Source organism: Staurois parvus, unplaced genomic scaffold (genome assembly GCF_062004578.1).
Source record: "Staurois parvus isolate SC_StPar_1 unplaced genomic scaffold, SC_StPar_1.0 ptg000522l, whole genome shotgun sequence".
Lineage (NCBI taxonomy): Eukaryota > Metazoa > Chordata > Amphibia > Anura > Ranidae > Staurois > Staurois parvus.
This window is the reverse complement of record NW_028318318.1, coordinates 926,315-943,757: the sequence shown is the minus strand read 5'-3', so window position 1 is coordinate 943,757 and position 17,443 is coordinate 926,315. Positions and strand designations below refer to the sequence as shown.

The window sequence follows — 17,443 nt, the reverse complement described above, 5'->3', positions numbered from 1 at the left end:
TCGATCCGGCCTGTCTGACTACGCTATCGTTCTTCTCTGGTTCCTACCAGCCATACTCCATTGGTGGCGGCCATTACCGCAGCTGGGGTTCCTGGCTGCGTCAAGTCCATCCCCACCATCAGGGGCCCTGGTGAAGGGCAGCCTGGGGCTTAGACTCCGCGCCCTGAGAGACTCCGGTCTGTGGGTGGTGGTTGTCGCCAGTCGGTGCGTGACCCTGCCATTAGGCCTGCCTGTCCATTCCACAGCTCCTGCCCTGACAGGTACATGCTTGATATACAGTGTGGAACAGAACTATTTGAACACCCTGCGATTTTGCAAGTTCTCCCACTTAGAAATCATGGAGGGGTCTGAAATTCACATTGTAGGTGCAAAAATTCAGGAAATCACATTGTATGATTTTTAAAGAATTTATTTGTCTTGCACTGCTGAACATAAATATTTGAACACATAAGAAACAGCAAGAATTCTGGCTCTCAAAGACCTGTTACTGTGCCTTTAAAAAGTCCACCTCTACTCCATTCATTAATCTAACTTAGTAGCACCTGTCTGAGCTGTTTAAAGACACCTGTCCACCCCACAGTCAGTCAGACGCCAACTACTACCATGGGCAAGACCAAAGAGCTGTCAAAAGACACCAGAAACAACACTGTGGACCTCCATAAGGCTGGAAAGGGCTATGGGGCAATTGCCAAGCAGCTTGGTGAAAATAGATCAACTGTTGGAGCAATTGTTAGAAAATGGAAGAGGCTAAAGACGACTGTCAGTCTCCCTCGGACTGGGGCTCCATGCAAAATCTCACCTCATGGGGTATCACTGATGATAAAAAAGGTGAGGAATCAGCCCAGAACTACAAGGGAAGAGCTGGTCAATGACATGAAGAGAGCTGGGACCACAGTTTCAAAGGTAACTGTCGGTAGAACACTACACCGTCATGGTTTCAAATCATGCATTGCACAGAAGGTTCCCCTGCTCAAGTCATCACATGACCAGGCCTGTCTGAAGTTTTCCAATGACCATCTGGATGATCCATAGGAAGCATGGGAGAAAGTCATGTGGTCAGATAAGACCAAAGTAGAACTTTTTGGTCTAAACTTCACTTGTCGTGTCTGGAGGAAAAAGAAGGATGAGTTGCATCCCAAGAACACCATCCCTACTGTGAAGCATGGGGGTGGTAACATCATGCTTTGGGGGTGATTTTCTGCGAAGGGGACAGGACGACTGCACTGTATTAAGGAGAGGATGAATGGGGCCATTTATTGTGAGATTTTGAGCAACAGCCTCCTTCCCTCAGTCAGAGCATTGAAGATGGGTCCTGGCTGGGTCTTCCAACATGACAACGACCCGAAGCACACAGCCAGGATAACCAAGGAGTGGCTCCGTAAGAAGCATATCAAGGTTCTGGAGTGGCCTAGCCAGTCTCTAGACCTAAATCCAATAGAACATCTTTGGAGGGAGCTGAAACTCCGTGTTCCTCAGCGAAAGCCCCGAAACCTGACAGATCTAGAGGAGATCTGTGTGGAGGAGTGGGCCAAAATCCCTGTTGCAGTGTGTGCAAACCTGGTCAAGAACTACAGGAAACGTTTGACCTCTGTAATTGCAAACAAAGGCTTCTGTACCAAATATTAACACTGATTTTCTCAGGTGTTCAAATACTTATGTTCAGCAGTGCAAGACAAATAAATTCTTTAAAAATCATACAATGTGATTTCCTGAATTTTCTTTTTTAATTCTGTCTCTCAGAGTGGGAATGCACCTACAATGTGAATTTCAGACCCCTCCATGATTTCTAAGTGGGAGAACTTGCAAAATCGCAGGGTGTTCAAATACTTCTGTTCCTCGCTGTATACAGGCGGAGAAAAACAAGTTAGTACACACAGGAAACCAAACAATTTACATTCTCATAAAATCTTGGCAGAGGAACCTCCCACCAGTTAGTAGCCGATAAGCCACCTTAATTGGAATGGCCCAGCCAGATATGTCAGGGGGTGAGTCAGGATTTTCGTCCACCAAATCTGTGGTGGAAGGATCAGGTGTTTCAAGAGTCCTTTTTGCGGTGAGAACATCCTCTTCAGAGCTCTCACCCAAAGTATCATATGTTAGTCTCTTTGGCGGGTGAATAGCCCTACGCTCTCGCTGTTCTTTAGGCTCTGGGGTTGCAAGCACACTGGTCACTCTGTGTTTTTTTCTGGCAAGAACAACTGCCATCTTTTTTCAGGATCACCAGAGGGGCCCCTTCGGTAGACCACCCCTTGATGCATTGCAACCGATCCCACTCTTGGTGTAGTAGACAAGCTTCCTTAAGGGAGTCAGTGAGGAGAAAGTCAGGGCGTTGGCCCTCCAAGGCTTTCAATGCCAAGCTACAGAGAGGGTCTTCCAACTGATCCCTTCGCAAGTCTTTCTTGGAGGGTTTTGGCAGGCCTTCATCCCCTACTTGGGTGACGTTGCAGTAACATCTGGGAACACCAGCGGTAGACACTCCAATGTCTTCGGCCCTGGATCCTCCCCCAGCTTGGTGTTCTGCTCCTTGACATAAGGCTCGTACTCCTTCGGGAGTCCATTCTTCAGGATAGTCCCTGGAACAATGAGGCCTTCTTGACAATGCATTCGCATCTTTGTTTCCAACTCCTGGTCGATATTTCAGACTGAAAGTGAATTCAGATAGGGCAGCCAGCCATCTGTGACCTGTGGCATCTAACTTCGCCGTAGTGAGGATATAGGTGAGAGGGTTATTGTCAGTCTTGATCACGAATTCATCCCCGTACAAGTAATCTCTCAGCTTATCCACTACTGCCCACTTTAGAGCCAGAAATTCGAGCTTGTGTGTGGGATAGTTCTTCTCAGTGGGTGCCAAGCTCTGACTCACATAGGCAACAGACCGAAGGTGCCCGTCATGCTCTTGATACAGCACCCCACCTAACCCGTCTCTGCTAGCATCAACATGCAGCTCATTTGGCTTGGTTGGGTCTGCATAGGCTAGAACTGGAGCAGTGGTTAGACTCCACTTCAGCTGTCTGAAAGCCTCTTCACACTGAGTAGTCCACTGTTCTTGAATGGACTCTCTGTGTTTCCTAGGACCTCCAGCTGATCGGAAAGGTTTAGGCAGATCTGGGTCATCTTCCTCTTCGCTCTTCAGTAGTTCGTTGAGTGGGCAAGCTATTTTAGCTAATCCCTCGACGAATCTTCTGTAGTAGGAACAGAATCCCAGAAATGACCTAAGCTTGGTCACATTAGTTGTCACGGTCTGGGTCAGGTTCAGAGACCAGTTGCTATAGCAGTGTTAAGGCTTACCTGAAACCAGCAGGGTAGGTACACAGGCAGGTCACCCTGGGAAAGGACGCAGGCTCACCTGAGGTGTGGGGTCTAAGCACCAACCAGTTTTCACCAGAGCTCCTAATGGTGGAGATGGATTTGGCTGCGTGTTGGTACCAGGTCGCAGATCTCAGGATCACCCCACCAGGGAATGAGCAAGCCGGAAACCAGTAGCAGACCGAACAAGTTAAGGATCAAGCAGACGCGGAGTCAGTCAACAAGCCAAGGGTCGGTCAACAAAAGTAGTAGATGAGGATGAGGTGAAATCGTAGTCCATGAACAAGCCAAAGGTCAGTAGCGAAGGTATAGACGGCAGCAGGAGAGATAAGCGGGATATTGGCTGGTGAAGCCACAATAATCTGGCAACCAGGAAATGCAGAGACATGGCGTTTATCAGGAAGTTCATGGGAGGAGCAAGGAGTTCAAGGTTCAACAGAAAACAAGGCACAAGGCAGGATTGTCCAATAGATCAGGCAGAGTGTTGTCCAGCATCCCAGGTAGCTCAGTGAGAAGAGTTACTGCCTGACACAGTAGAAGTCCCAGGTTCAAGTCCAGGCCCTGACATTAGTAGGCCTTGGCCAGGAAGTGACGGCCTCCAGCTTCTTGGGGTCGGTGGCCACTCCATCAGCAGACACAATGTGACCAAGGTAGTTAACCAAGGGTTGATAGAACTGGCACTTCTCCAGGGATAACTTAAATCCCTCATCATGCAGTCTCTTCAGTACCGTCTCTAGACGCTCTTCGTGCTCCTCCGGAGTCTTGTCGAAGACAATGATATCATCTAGGTACACCAATACCTCTATCAGGTTCATGTCGCCCACCGTCTTTTCCATTAATCTCTGGAAAGTGGCTGGGACACCGGACAGGCCTTGTGGCATGCGGTCAAATTCAAAGAACCCCACTAGGGTAATGAAAGCGGTCTTCTCCTGGTCTTCAGGGTGCATGGGAATTTGGTAGTATCCGCTCTTCAAATCCAACACGCTAAACCACTTGGCTCCTGACAGACTCTGCAAAGCGTCTTCTATTCTTGGGGTGGTGTATTGGTCAGGAATGGTCCTCCTGTTCAGCGTCCGATAATCAATACACAACCTCAATGCCCTATTCTTATTCCGTACCACCACTATTGGAGACTGTCAAGGTCCTACCTTTTCCCTGTGGTTATGTTACTTCATGTGCTGGTGTCCATCTTGGATTCTGCTGTGCATGATGGGAGCCCTTTTATGCCTTCAGGTTTCTGTGGTCCATCCTCCAGAGGGGTGTGGCTGATGACATATAGGCCTGTGGCCCGCACATGCTCTTTGCACTTGTGTCTTTGTGTTGCTGTTACTCTGTTCTGACTCTCGTGACTCTCCTGGTATCTGATTCGGCTTGTCTTGACTATTCTTTGTATTCTCCTTTGATCTGACCCTCTGTTGCTGAACCCGGCTCGTGACCTGTGATTCTCGTCTGCTGTATTGTACTGTTCTGTCCTGTTGTTGTTGACCCCGGCTTGTCTGACTACTCTTTTGTCTCTTCCACCAGCTACACGCCATTGGCGGCGGCCATTACCGCAGCTGAGGTGTCTCGGGGGCCGCGACCTGGTTCCTGGCTGCGTCAAGTCCATCCCCACCATCAGGGGCCCTGGTGAAGGGCAGCCTGGGACTTAGACTCCGCGCCCTGAGGGACTTCGGTCTGTGGGTGGTGGTTGTCGTCAGCCAGTGCGTTACATTGTTAGGCCTGCCTGTCCGTTCCTCAGCTCCTGCCCTGACATTACACAAGTGCCATGAACCCTGACGGTGCAGGCACGCCTTCGCTCCCAATGCTAGTCGCCAGACTCGATCAACAGGATCACCTGTTGGATCAGTTCGCTCAGGCGTTGCAAACTCTGCTTGCACGCACCGCGCACCTTACTCCTGGTGTTATTAGGCCGGTTGTCGCTCCGGTGGTCGCTTCCGCTGCTGTTCCGCTTGCTGTGCCTACCGCCGCGGCTGATGCGGCACCCGCGGTGTCCAGAGGTATGACCGGTTCAGCCCCTCTTCCACAGCGCTTTGGGGGTGAGCCGAGTCAGTGTCGTGGGTTCCTCAACCAGGTGGGTATTTATTTTGAATTAATACCCCACGCCTTTCCGTCTGAGAGGTCAAAGGTGGGGTTCCTCATCTCACTGCTCTCGGACAAGGCCTTGGCCTGGGCAAATCCCTTATGGGAGAGGAACGACCCGGTGATTCAAGATTTTTCTGGTTTTGTCGATGCCTTCCGTAGGGTATTCGACGTACCGGCTCGTTCCGCCTCGGCGGCCAAGCTGCTCATGACCATGCATCAGGGTTCACGGACCGTGGCCGAGTACGCTATAGAGTTTCGTACCCTGGCGGCAGAGGTCGGTTGGAACAATGAGGCTCTGGTGGCTGCGTTTTCTCAGGGTCTTTCTGACTCATTGAAGGACGAGATTGCAGCTAAGGAACTGCCTGTGGTGTTGGAGGAGCTCATCTCTTTCCTGATCCTGATTGACACCAGGCTCAGGGAGAGGCCTTCACTCAAGGAACGCCTGCGGAGGCCTTCCAATCGACTGGCACCTGCGTTTTCTGTCCCACCCGTTCCTCCCTCTCCTCCCACGCCTCCTGGGGATAGCTTGTCTGGTGGGGAACCCATGCAGCTGGGGTTTGCTCGCCTTTCCGAGGGGGAGCGGGCCGCTCGGCGTCGGGAGGGTCGCTGCCTGTACTGTGGCCTCGGTGGGCACTTTCGGCAGTCTTGTCCGGTCCGTCCGGGAAACGCTCGCACCTGAGATCATGTCGGGGACAGATCTTGGGTGGAGTTTCCTCGTCCCCGGCGTTCCGCAAGGATAAGCCACTGATCACCGTGGTCCTTTCTTGGACAGGGGGCTCGGTGACGGCCCAGGCGTTGGTAGACTCTGGGGCCGGTGGGTTGTTCTTGGACAGCTCGTTTGCTGCGCAGCACTCCATTCCCCTGCAGGCTCGTGCTGCCCCATTGGTTCTCGAAGCAATAGATGGCAGGCCCCTGCAGCCGCCGCAGGTTACCCACGAGACCCTGCCAATAGAGGTAGCCATTGGGGCTGTTCACAGGGAGTTGGCCTGTTTTCAGGTGATTTCTTCCCCACACTATTCGGTGGTTTTGGGGTATCCCTGGCTCCAGAGGCACAATCCAACCTTCAATTGGCAAACAGCCGAGATTCTCTCATGGTCTCCACAGTGTGGGGCCGGGTGCATCCGGGGGCCGGTTAAGGTATTGTGTGCCTCCTCGGACTCTGCGTTGCCCACCGACTATGGGGAATACCGGGACGTGTTCGATAAGGTACGCGCTGGTACCTTACCACCGCATCGTCCTTACGACTGCGCCATATCCCTGCAACCCGGGGCCACTCCTCCACGTGGCAGGGTGTACCCTCTCTCGGTTGCGGAGAATAAGGCCATGGAGGAGTACGTGGTGGATGCGCTTTCCCGGGGGCACATTCGTAAGTCTACTTCCCCAGCAGGAGCGGGGTTTTTTTTCGTAAAGAAGAAAGGTGGGGAATTGAGGCCCTGCATCGATTATAGGGGTCTCAATCGGATTACCATTAAAAATGCATATCCAATTCCTTTGATTTCTGAGTTATTCGACCGCCTTAAGGGAGCAACGGTCTTTACCAAACTCGACCTTAGGGCGGCGTACAACCTCGTACGGATCAGACAGGGGGATGAGTGGAAGACCGCGTTTAACACCAGAATAAGTCTCCACGGCATCTCCCTTTGGGTCTTCTGCAACCCATTCCCAATGGGGAGCGTCCTTGGTCACATCTAGGGATGGACTTTATTGTAGACCTCCCGGTGTCTCGGGGTCATACGGTCATCCTCATGATCGTCGATCGGTTTTCCAAGATGTGCCATTGCATTCCACTCAGGAAATTACCCACAGCGCAGGAACTGGCCACGGTCTTTTCCAGGGAGATTTTTCGCCTGCATGGGTTACCTAAGGTGATTGTCTCAGACCGCGGGAGTCAGTTCGTGTCCAGATTCTGGCGTGCCTTCTGCTCCCAGTTGGGTATTAGTCTCTCCTTTTCATCAGCCTACCACCCGCAGTCCAATGGGGCTGCGGAGCGTTCCAATCAGGCCTTAGAACAATTCCTTCGGTGTTATATTTCAGACCATCAGGATGATTGGGCCGATCTCCTGCCGTGGGCAGAGTTTGCCAGGAACTTGGCGGTCAACTCCTCCACCGGGATGTCTCCCTTCATGGCCAACTATGGGTTTCAACCCGCGGTATTACCTGAGAGGTTCTCACCACAGGACATTCCGGCTGTGGAGAACCATCTTGCTGCCCTGCGTTCTTCTTGGGGGCAGATCCAGAGGGCCTTGAGGGACTCAGCTCAGCGCCAGAAGTTCCAGGCTGATCGCAGACGGTTGCCCGCTCCTTCATACCAGGTCGGCGATCGGGTGTGGTTGTCTACTCGCAACCTCAATCTTCGGGTGCCCACACCCAAACTGGCTCCCCGTTTTGTCGGTCCTTTCCGCATTCTCCGCAAAGTGAATCCGGTGGCCTATGCACTTGCCCTTCCGTCTGGGATGCGGATCTCCAATATCTTTCATGTTTCTCTGTTGAAACCTCTGATCTGCAATCGCTTCACTACCTCTCTTCCTCGGCCCCGTCCTGTCCGGGTTGACGGTCATGAGGAGTATGAGGTGAGCCGGATCCTGGACTCTCGATTGGTGCGCGGTCAATTACAGTTCCTGGTTCATTGGCGTGGTTATGGTCCCGAGGAGCGTTCCTGGGTTCCTTCCGCGGATGTCCATGCTCCTGCCCTCCTCCGCGCTTTTCATACCCGCTTTCCTCAGAAACCTTTTGTTGAGCCGCGGAGGGGGAGGGGTCCTTGAGGGGGAGGTACTGTCAAGGTCCTACCTTTTCCCTGTGGTTATGTTACTTCATGTGCTGGTGTCCATCTTGGATTCTGCTGTGCATGATGGGAGCCCTTTTATGCCTTCAGGTTTCTGTGGTCCATCCTCCAGAGGGGTGTGGCTGATGACATATAGGCCTGTGGCCCGCACATGCTCTTTGCACTTGTGTCTTTGTGTTGCTGTTACTCTGTTCTGACTCTCGTGACTCTCCTGGTATCTGATTCGGCTTGTCTTGACTATTCTTTGTATTCTCCTTTGATCTGACCCTCTGTTGCTGAACCCGGCTCGTGACCTGTGATTCTCGTCTGCTGTATTGTACTGTTCTGTCCTGTTGTTGTTGACCCCGGCTTGTCTGACTACTCTTTTGTCTCTTCCACCAGCTACACGCCATTGGCGGCGGCCATTACCGCAGCTGAGGTGTCTCGGGGGCCGCGACCTGGTTCCTGGCTGCGTCAAGTCCATCCCCACCATCAGGGGCCCTGGTGAAGGGCAGCCTGGGACTTAGACTCCGCGCCCTGAGGGACTTCGGTCTGTGGGTGGTGGTTGTCGTCAGCCAGTGCGTTACATTGTTAGGCCTGCCTGTCCGTTCCTCAGCTCCTGCCCTGACAGAGACTCCGGGACTCTCAGATGATACCTGTCCCTTTCAACTCTGCCAGTTGCTCACGCAGGTCTTCAAGGTCCCCTAAAGGAATCCGATGAACTCTCTCCCTGAATGGCTTGTACTCCTTAAGATGGATTTGGTGTTCTGCACTTTTTGCACATCCCACATCAAATTCACTCTTGGAGAATGCGACCTTCCATCCCTGAAGCTGAGCCTTGGCCCTTTCCTTCCATTCTGGTGGAAGGGGAGTATTTTCCAGATAAAAATCCTTGACAGGGATCCCATCTTTCTCTTCCCCCACCAAATCAGATAGTGAGACTGGGGTGGCTGGGTTAACTTGTCCCAACAACATCCATGCTGGCATCTTCACAGGCAAGGCCGTTATGTTGCAGACACTAACTGAGATTTTTCCATGACTTCTTTGTAACGCTTTAGTTAAAACAACTTCAGGAATTATCTCTACTCCCGAACCTTTCCTCTGTCCATCTGCTGCGACGACGATGAAAGGGCCTTGTTGCTTCCAGTTCAACTTGACGGACGTTTGTAAACAAGCCACTTCACCAGGCTGTAACACCTTCTCCTTTCTGTCCAAATGCCAGATCTTCCCCACTCCTTCTGTTCTTGTACCAGGCGCTGATAGGCCTGTCTCAACATGGGGTGCACACTTGTAGTTGAAGTGTCTGACTCCAGAACAACAGACGTCAACAGTCTTCTGACCAGATCAGTATTGATTCCTATGATGAGGGAACTCGTACTGACCCCTATTGGGCGAGGGCAGATGACTGCTAACCTGTCAAAAGTCTCAGTTTTCCCAGCCACGAGGGATCAAAAGTCAGCCTGACTGGTAAATAAACATCATAGGGGAAGTTCTGAGTTCCAATGCCCAATATCTCCAGCTCTTCCAACTTCTGCAAGGGCAGGTGCTTGAGGTGCCTGTCATAGAAGTCTCGGTAGAGAAGGGTCACTTGAGCTCCAGTATCCAAAAGGGCCTTAGTTTAGATTCCCTCTACTTGAATGGAAACGACTGGAGCAGGTCCCACCAGCCTGTCTGGAAGCTTGGGGGTGGTGGGGATCCGAGTCTGTTTGGTGGCCTGAATCCGCACCACTTTCTTCTGGACATTCTGATCCGGATTGAGTCTCCTTTGAGTGCTGGGCATCTGGTGTGCATTGACACTCCGCTGCTGTCTCCTCACGTAGTTTTTCAGGAAGCTCACTACTTCAGATGGGCAATGAGCGATTAAATGTCCTACCTCTCCACAGCGATAACACTTCTTATCGTTAGGGGAGACAACATTCCTTCCTCCCTTGATCAGGGTGGACACCGTCTGCTTCACTTCCTCAAGTGATTGTTGCATATCGGCATGGGCTTCCATCACTTGTCCTAATGTTTGTTGTAGAGTAGTTTGCGCCTGTGCCAACTGAACTATAGCTTGTGTCAAAGTGTCAATAGAGGTGCCGGGCCCTCCATCTGAGCTGGTCTCCTATGCAGACCCAGACTGTATGATGTAAGCCATAGAGCCATGTTTAAGACCCTTGGCAGACTCAGGTCTCTGTGCCTTGGCTGCAATGAGAGCTTTTTCCTCTCTAATAGCCTTCATGAATTTGGAGTAAGTGAGGAGGTCATTTGGACTCCTGGCTCGAAGATGTAGCACAATGGGATCCAGTGGCTGGGCTCCCCTTTGCACCTGTAGTATTAAGGCTTTTTTGGCCTCTTCAGCTTTCATCCCACCCTTCATGAATACTTGTTGAAGGGTTTGATCCAGCTGTGTGACATAGTTTATTAACTTCTCACCCTCCATTTGATAAGTGTGATGAAAGAGATAGATTAATTCCGTGCAATCTTCAACTCTCCCATGAATCTCACAGAGTGCTTCTAGACACTCAGAAACTGAGCAGGTGGGTTTATCCCATTTCAGGTTTCGAACTACATCAGAAGCTGGTGTCCGCAGGCTCTCTACCACCCTCTGTCTCTTTATCGTGTCAATCACATCCCACTCTTCCACCGCTTGGATGGCTTGATCCATCCATGTATCAAAGTCATCTTCTCCTGAGGGTGTGGGAACTTTCCCTGAGAAGAACTGTAGTTTGCGATACCCGTAATTGGTGGACCCTACTGAGTTCTTGAGAAGCCCTGTAACTAGTTTGCCAAACTCAGCCACTAGCAGAGAAAAGGATTCTTCTGAGGATGTCACTGGCTTTGAGGTGCTGACTTCTGGGTCCAGCATGGTGCTTCCTGAGTTTCCCGGAACAGAGTTTGATTCATCTGGATGAATTAGTATAGCACTGACATCTGCGGTCAGTTGGAAACTGTCTTTCTGCAGAACATCAGGAACTCCCTTCTTCCACTCAGGGCATAGGTATGATTAGAGCTAAGGTCTACCCTCACATCCAGCACAGATATTCTTTGGTCTATGCCTGATGCAGCACATGCTTGACGGATTCGGTCCTCAGTCCAGTCACTGCCAGGGATACTGATCACTACACACAACTCCACCTGCCCATTTTCTTTGCCGCACCACTCAATCGCAGCTGCAGGGTCCATGCTGACGTTATCTTTAAGAGTTGATTGCAGATTATTGGAAAAGATCCCGGACGAGCCCCCACATGTAGCGATACCCCCGAAGGGGCTGCTTAATTTTGTTCACTCCGCCACTTTGCCTCTCAACCCCAAGAACTGTTTCGGCCCCAACAGACACACCTGGCAATAGTGTAAGTGCAAGGACCAATGAAAAGCACACACTTTATAAATACACAGAGATCAGCTTTACTGTAAGACCTCTATGGGAAATAATAAACATTAACAACAGGTATTCGTTAGGTGAATCAAGAGAACAGCAAACACTGTGACCAAAAGCAATATAGCTCACTTTTACACTCAGGCTGCTTTCAGGGGATTCCAACCGTGAATAACCCCAAGAGCAGAGGCAAACACTTAAATGGCAACCTCAAAGTGGATTTAACTCCTCTACATAAATTCAGCTCTATGATGTCCAAGCAGGAGGAGAGCAGAAGAGTGACTCTCTGTTGTGTCAAACTTCTCCCTTCTAACCCCTGACACCACAAGCCCAGTAGGCAAACACTGTACCCAACTGATGCTTAATAGCTACTTTCCAAGGTAAAGCTATTCCCTCACACACCATGCAATATAGAGGCCTGAATATGCATGCGCGCGCCCATATGGCACCAGTAACTTCAGTCTCTTGGTAACAGGATGAATCTTGGGATCTTCAGCTAGCCACTTTCGTTGGTGCACTTATACTCCTATGGTAAAGTATAATTGTAATCCCATGGCAGTATTTGTATAGCAAAGCAAATACTGTGTCTGTTTAGCAGGGCCATTTATACAACCCAGTGCCTGGTGAGTGTGGGCAAGTGTAATGTCTCTGTATGTGTGCAGCGTTCCTGTTATCTGCCAGTGGGCAAAATCCCTCTCACCAGATCCCGTGACTAAGACCCAAACGATCGTCCTGGAAATGACAGGCTCCTCTGGTCACCTCACGATGAGCACTTCTGTATTGTAGGTCCACATCTCTCAGTTTGGATGTTCCCCCAACTGATGCAGATAACTCAGCATGCTGTGAACTGACCCCAAGCACTCCTCTGCTAGGTCCAGACTGTTACCTTGCCACATGCAGCCTGCCTCCCCTCAGGAAAAAGCAAGATGGATCCCTTCACTCTGCTCTCACTAAGCATGATGGCTTTTGTAGTTCTATTTCTTTATCAGCCTATCAGGCTGTTTCTGTTCAAGACTGCATATTCCACAATGCTTTGCAGCTTCACCTCCTGCTTGAGAAAGTCCCTGTCCTTGGCTCCTTTAATGGCTCTTCTGATTGGCTCTCTCTCTATTACAGTCTGAGAGGAGGGGGGGTGGGGCTGAAATCCCTCTGTGTTGTCTGTGTCCAGTGCAAGTGTCAGGTTTCAAAGGAGATGCCAGTCAGCAGATTACAGCAGTCACAGATAGGATTAATTTCCCCTGCTACATAAATTTTGTGTAACTTTAAAGTTCTATTTTGTTTGTAAATATATATTTGTGTTGCAGAGAAGTGGAGGAGGTGTGTCTGACCAGAAGCAGGACTCCTCTAAGTCTTGAGCTAAGCATACACAGATTGAATTTTGGCACCACCCAGCTTGACAAAAGCAGATTTAAAAAATCAACTGAATTGAGTGGAAAATTATTTAACAGTGACTGCTTTCTATCAGATGCAGTCGCTATTTGGGTATTAAGACAGCCACGATTAACCTCCCTGGCGGTATGATCATGTCAGGAATTTTGTGCTGAAAGCGGTACCATTTTTTTGCATGGAAATATGTAGTTTTTAATTGTAGGCTGTAATTTTTAGGAATAACTCATTGAAATCTATCCGAAAAAGAGTCTATTAAACATTCCGGATATGATAAAACTTGAAACACGAAATCATAAATTATAATTTAATAAATAATCATAAAAAATATTAATATAATAATAATAAATTTAATTCAATAATATAATCAAACCAAAAACACTGAAATTTGAAATACAGAGGCAAATTCGCACATCGCTGAGCAAAGTCGCAAAATCGTTTTCAGTGTCTGATGACGAATTTCCCCACAAATCATTATCACTCAATTCTGCAAGTGGTTCTGATTTACTATCGCTGTTCTAAAACCGCTTTTGACGTAAAGGGATGCTTTTTGGCCGCCATGGACTTTTCTAAGTTTCCAGGCAGAAAGAACAGTCAAAATGCAGGCAGGGCACAGGACAAAGCAGTGGGGACAAAATGTATGTGAAATGCAGTGAAAAAGCAATGACAGCAAAAATGTCATTTTTTAAAAATTTCAAATTTCCCGCCGGTTCCGCCGCCCGAACGTTCCGACGTCACGGGGACCGGAACACGGAAGCCAGATGCCGGCATCCGCCGGAGGAGATGGACGGGGACGCTGCAGGGGACCCATCGTGGGAGCGAAGGACAAGGTAAGTGCTGCAGGGACCCCCAGAGAACGCCGCATGGTAAGCCCGAGTGTAGCTCGGGGTTACCGTTCTTGGTATAGAAATTCTACCCCGAGCTACACTCGGGAAAACCGCCAAGGAGGTTAATGAAGCTGTTGGAAATCAATAGCTGGCAAAGGAGATTCCTCCATCCACGCTGTTTAACATGGATGAGGGAATCTGTTGATTTCTCTTATTCAGCTTGTGTGCATCAATGGGGCTGAAGGAAGGCTAGCCTAACTATGGTTCATAGCGACTTGCACAGTCAAATTTAGAATCTCTGCACAGCTGCTGTGAAGTCCAGATAGGTCCAGAAAAATGGAGATTGTTAGTATCTAACTGAAAATGTATTTTAAACCATTTGGAAGGTTTCTTGGATAGCTATGCCTATTCTTTAAGGCGCCTTTCACACGGAGGGATTTCACTTTACTTAGGGGGGGATCTGTCTACTTATTCCGTGCTGAGCAGAGCAGAGTGGGTGAATGATAGGTCCGTGTCCACTCAGTTTATGCAGTTTATTCCGCACAGACACAACCCGCTCTGCTCTATGAGTGGTCTGGCTTAAATGGACTGGCTGTCCATTTACACCCAACTGCCCTTCAAACCGATCTACCTAGATGGAAGGGGAATGGATCCTCTTCAGTTTCTTTTTAGCAGATCAGATGGGATTGGAGGTAGGCGGGTGTAAATGGACGCAAGTCAGTTTACACCCGCCGGTCCATAAAAATACATGAACCATCTGATCAGGTACACCTGAAAAACTGACAGATGAACTTGATCGGATCACCCATGGTAAAGGGGCCTAAAAAGAGCAATATAAATATTGCATGTCTGTTTATATATTGAGCAGTATTTATTTTTTCAATAAAATGTACATACGTGTGTGCCTTTATCTTAGTAATCATGTGTTACAGTATTTTATTAATAAAACCCTCTTTTTCCATCAGGATCCATTTTTGGAGGTCAAAGTCATAGATATGCCGAAAAGGTTGAGAAGAAACGCAGGCAATGACTGTGATGAGCATTCATCTGAAACGATGTGTTGTCGCTATCCATTAACAGTAGATTTTGAGGCTTTTGGCTGGGATTGGGTGATTGCTCCAAAGAGATATAAAGCCAACTTTTGTTCTGGAGAATGTGGTATCGAATATCTGCAAAAATACCCCCATAGCCATGTTGTTAACCAGGCAAACCCTAAAGGTCCCACTGGGTCATGCTGTTCCCCAGCTAAAATGTCTTCTATTAATATGCTTTATTTTAATGATGATGAAGAAATAATTCAAGGAAATATTCCAGCTATGGTAGTAGATCGTTGTGGGTGCATGTGACCATTCCTTTATGGCATCTTCTAATGCATGGATTTTCACGAAAAGCTACCATCAGAGACAGTAACATGCATAGATTATTTCTATAGCTTCCAAATTTATGTCTGAGCCTTTGTGAGCAAATTCTAAGTCTCACTGAATGCAAATAGGAAATCATAAACTGTAAGTTAAACACATGATTCCTTTCAGAAAGATTACACATTTTCAATTAAAGCGTATCTAAATCCAAAGACAAAAAAATTATTTATTTCAACTAGCCATTAGATGTGGTGAATGCATTACATTTCTTTCTCTTGGCTTTTTTCCTTCTTTCTGTACCTAGTGATCCTGGCAATAAAATACTTTCTGTCCTAGAGAGATAACTTTTTGTGCTGTATCTATGGAGGAGCAGAGTATATATCCTAGGACAGGAGGTGTGTTTGGACTACAGAATACCTCATGCTCTCCTCTTCTCCATAACATAGGGGGTGTTTTGTAGACCACAGAGAGAGCTCAAGTAGGGCTGACAATAATGTTTGAGATGTCAACTAACTACCGGAAGTTAGACGTTCACTACCGGAAGTTAGACGTTCACTACATTTGTGAAATGGTCAACGGGTATTTTGTTTGCACCTATGGCACAGATATAACAAAACATTTTTAATGGTATATTTAACAGACCAAAAGGTAGCAAATAAGAAAAAATCATTGTTAAGGTTTACTTACACTTTAATATCCGTTTATTAGTTCACATGGAAAATAATTTTCTGTATGTGTATTGTCATTGTCTTCAGAATATGACATATATTAAATATCCTAACAACACTTGAACAGGATAAAACAGCAAACAAATTCCATGTACAATTCTCAAAGGTGTTTTTTCAGTTTTTTTTTTTTTGGATATGTTTTATGATTGTGGGACATTAATTCATATATATTTTGAAATGGTTATGAACCTACTGACTCCAGGCAATTGTGTACAAAGTAAGAGGTATATCATGCTGTAATTTTGCAGTGAGATACAGTCTTGGATACATAATGCTCATTTCTAATCCCTTCATCAATTTGCACTTCTATTTTCTAATTCCTCATCCAAGTATGTGAAATTGTTACTCTGTTAAAAATGCTCTGCTTTTTTACTCCCATTGTATGTGTTCTGTATTATAATATTATCTGATTTATATGTTGTGTTTATGTGTAATTCAAAGCAGGGTTGTATATACATCCTTACTTTTCACAAACAAGTAATGTTAATAATAAAGAAATCACAATTAAACTGTATTTATGGGTGACAACAGAAATCTTAATAACAGAAAGTAGTTCATCACTATGCAACAGGATAATTCATTATTCAAATTTATCATGTCCAGATCAGTATCAGTATCCTGCACTTGTAAAAAATGATTTGCAATAAAAAGCTTCATTTATTTAAAAAATACATTATTGGAAAATCTGACTTTTATTATAAATTGTTTATTGAAGGCAAAGATGCAAAAATGGTTGATAAATAGGCAAGTACAGCAGGGCAGAGTCCCATGGATTCAGGCATGGAACATTACAACATACATCGATACATACTTTTCAACCAAATAAGTATTTTTAAGCGCAGGTTACATAATTTATGACCTGGGGGTAGGTCCTGTGCACAAAGGTCACTGCCAACAAGTGAAAATACCATCACCTGTGGGTTTAAGAAAAAGATCTTGTTAAGTTTCCAGTACAAAGAGAGAAGAAATCTGGGCCGAGGGATACAGGAGAAAGTAAGAAAGGAAAAGATAGAAAGGAAGAGAGAAGGTGGGGGGGTTAGTTAGGGGGAGTTATTGAAAGGGGAAATGAGCAGTTTCGGTCATATCAGGCTAGTGGGAGCAGGCCTCCAACAAGTTTTTTGTATTTGGCAGAACATTTGAATTGGATCCAGTAAAACCATGTTTTGCAGAAGTGGTCCTCTTGCCTTCTGAGGGCCAGGTTAAGTTCTGCCATATTCATGATTTCATTTACCTTTCTTACTGGCCATCAGTAGGGGCAAGGGGAGATTTTCTGTTAGCAGGTGTGCAAATTCTGGCTGCATTGAGAAGCTGGATTACTAAAGAATGGTGATATTTTTGCCTGGAGGCAGTACTGAGATGTAGTAAGCATTGTACAGGGTCATCAGTAAAGGAAGAGTCCTGTAAGTTCAGAGGGGAAACACAGGGTTGCCTATCACTGGAACTATGAGGTAGTTAGCTTGTGGGTTAATGACTAGGTTGTGTGTTTTAGAGATGGTCTTAGGAGCAGTTGATATAAGTGGATGGTCCCTAAGAGATGTGTGGGTCAGACTCGGCAGCCAGGGGAGTACTTGAAGAGGTACTAAGGACATACAACATAACCCAGCTTTTTGTTGTGGCATGTTTGCATCAAACCA

General features: G+C 47.6%; 1 protein-coding gene across 1 annotated transcript in view; it reads left to right on the top strand.

Moving 5' to 3' along the window:
* Nucleotides 1-16,480, top strand: part of LOC149451756 (growth/differentiation factor 8-like) — a 72,638-nt gene extending 56,158 nt beyond the window's left edge. The window contains exon 3 of the mRNA XM_089690208.1: nt 14,686-16,480. Coding sequence (XP_089546334.1) covers nt 14,686-15,066 — 381 coding nt within the window. The 3' untranslated portion in view covers nt 15,067-16,480. The remainder of the gene's footprint in view (nt 1-14,685) is intronic.
* The last annotated feature ends 963 nt before the right edge of the window (nt 16,481-17,443 follow it).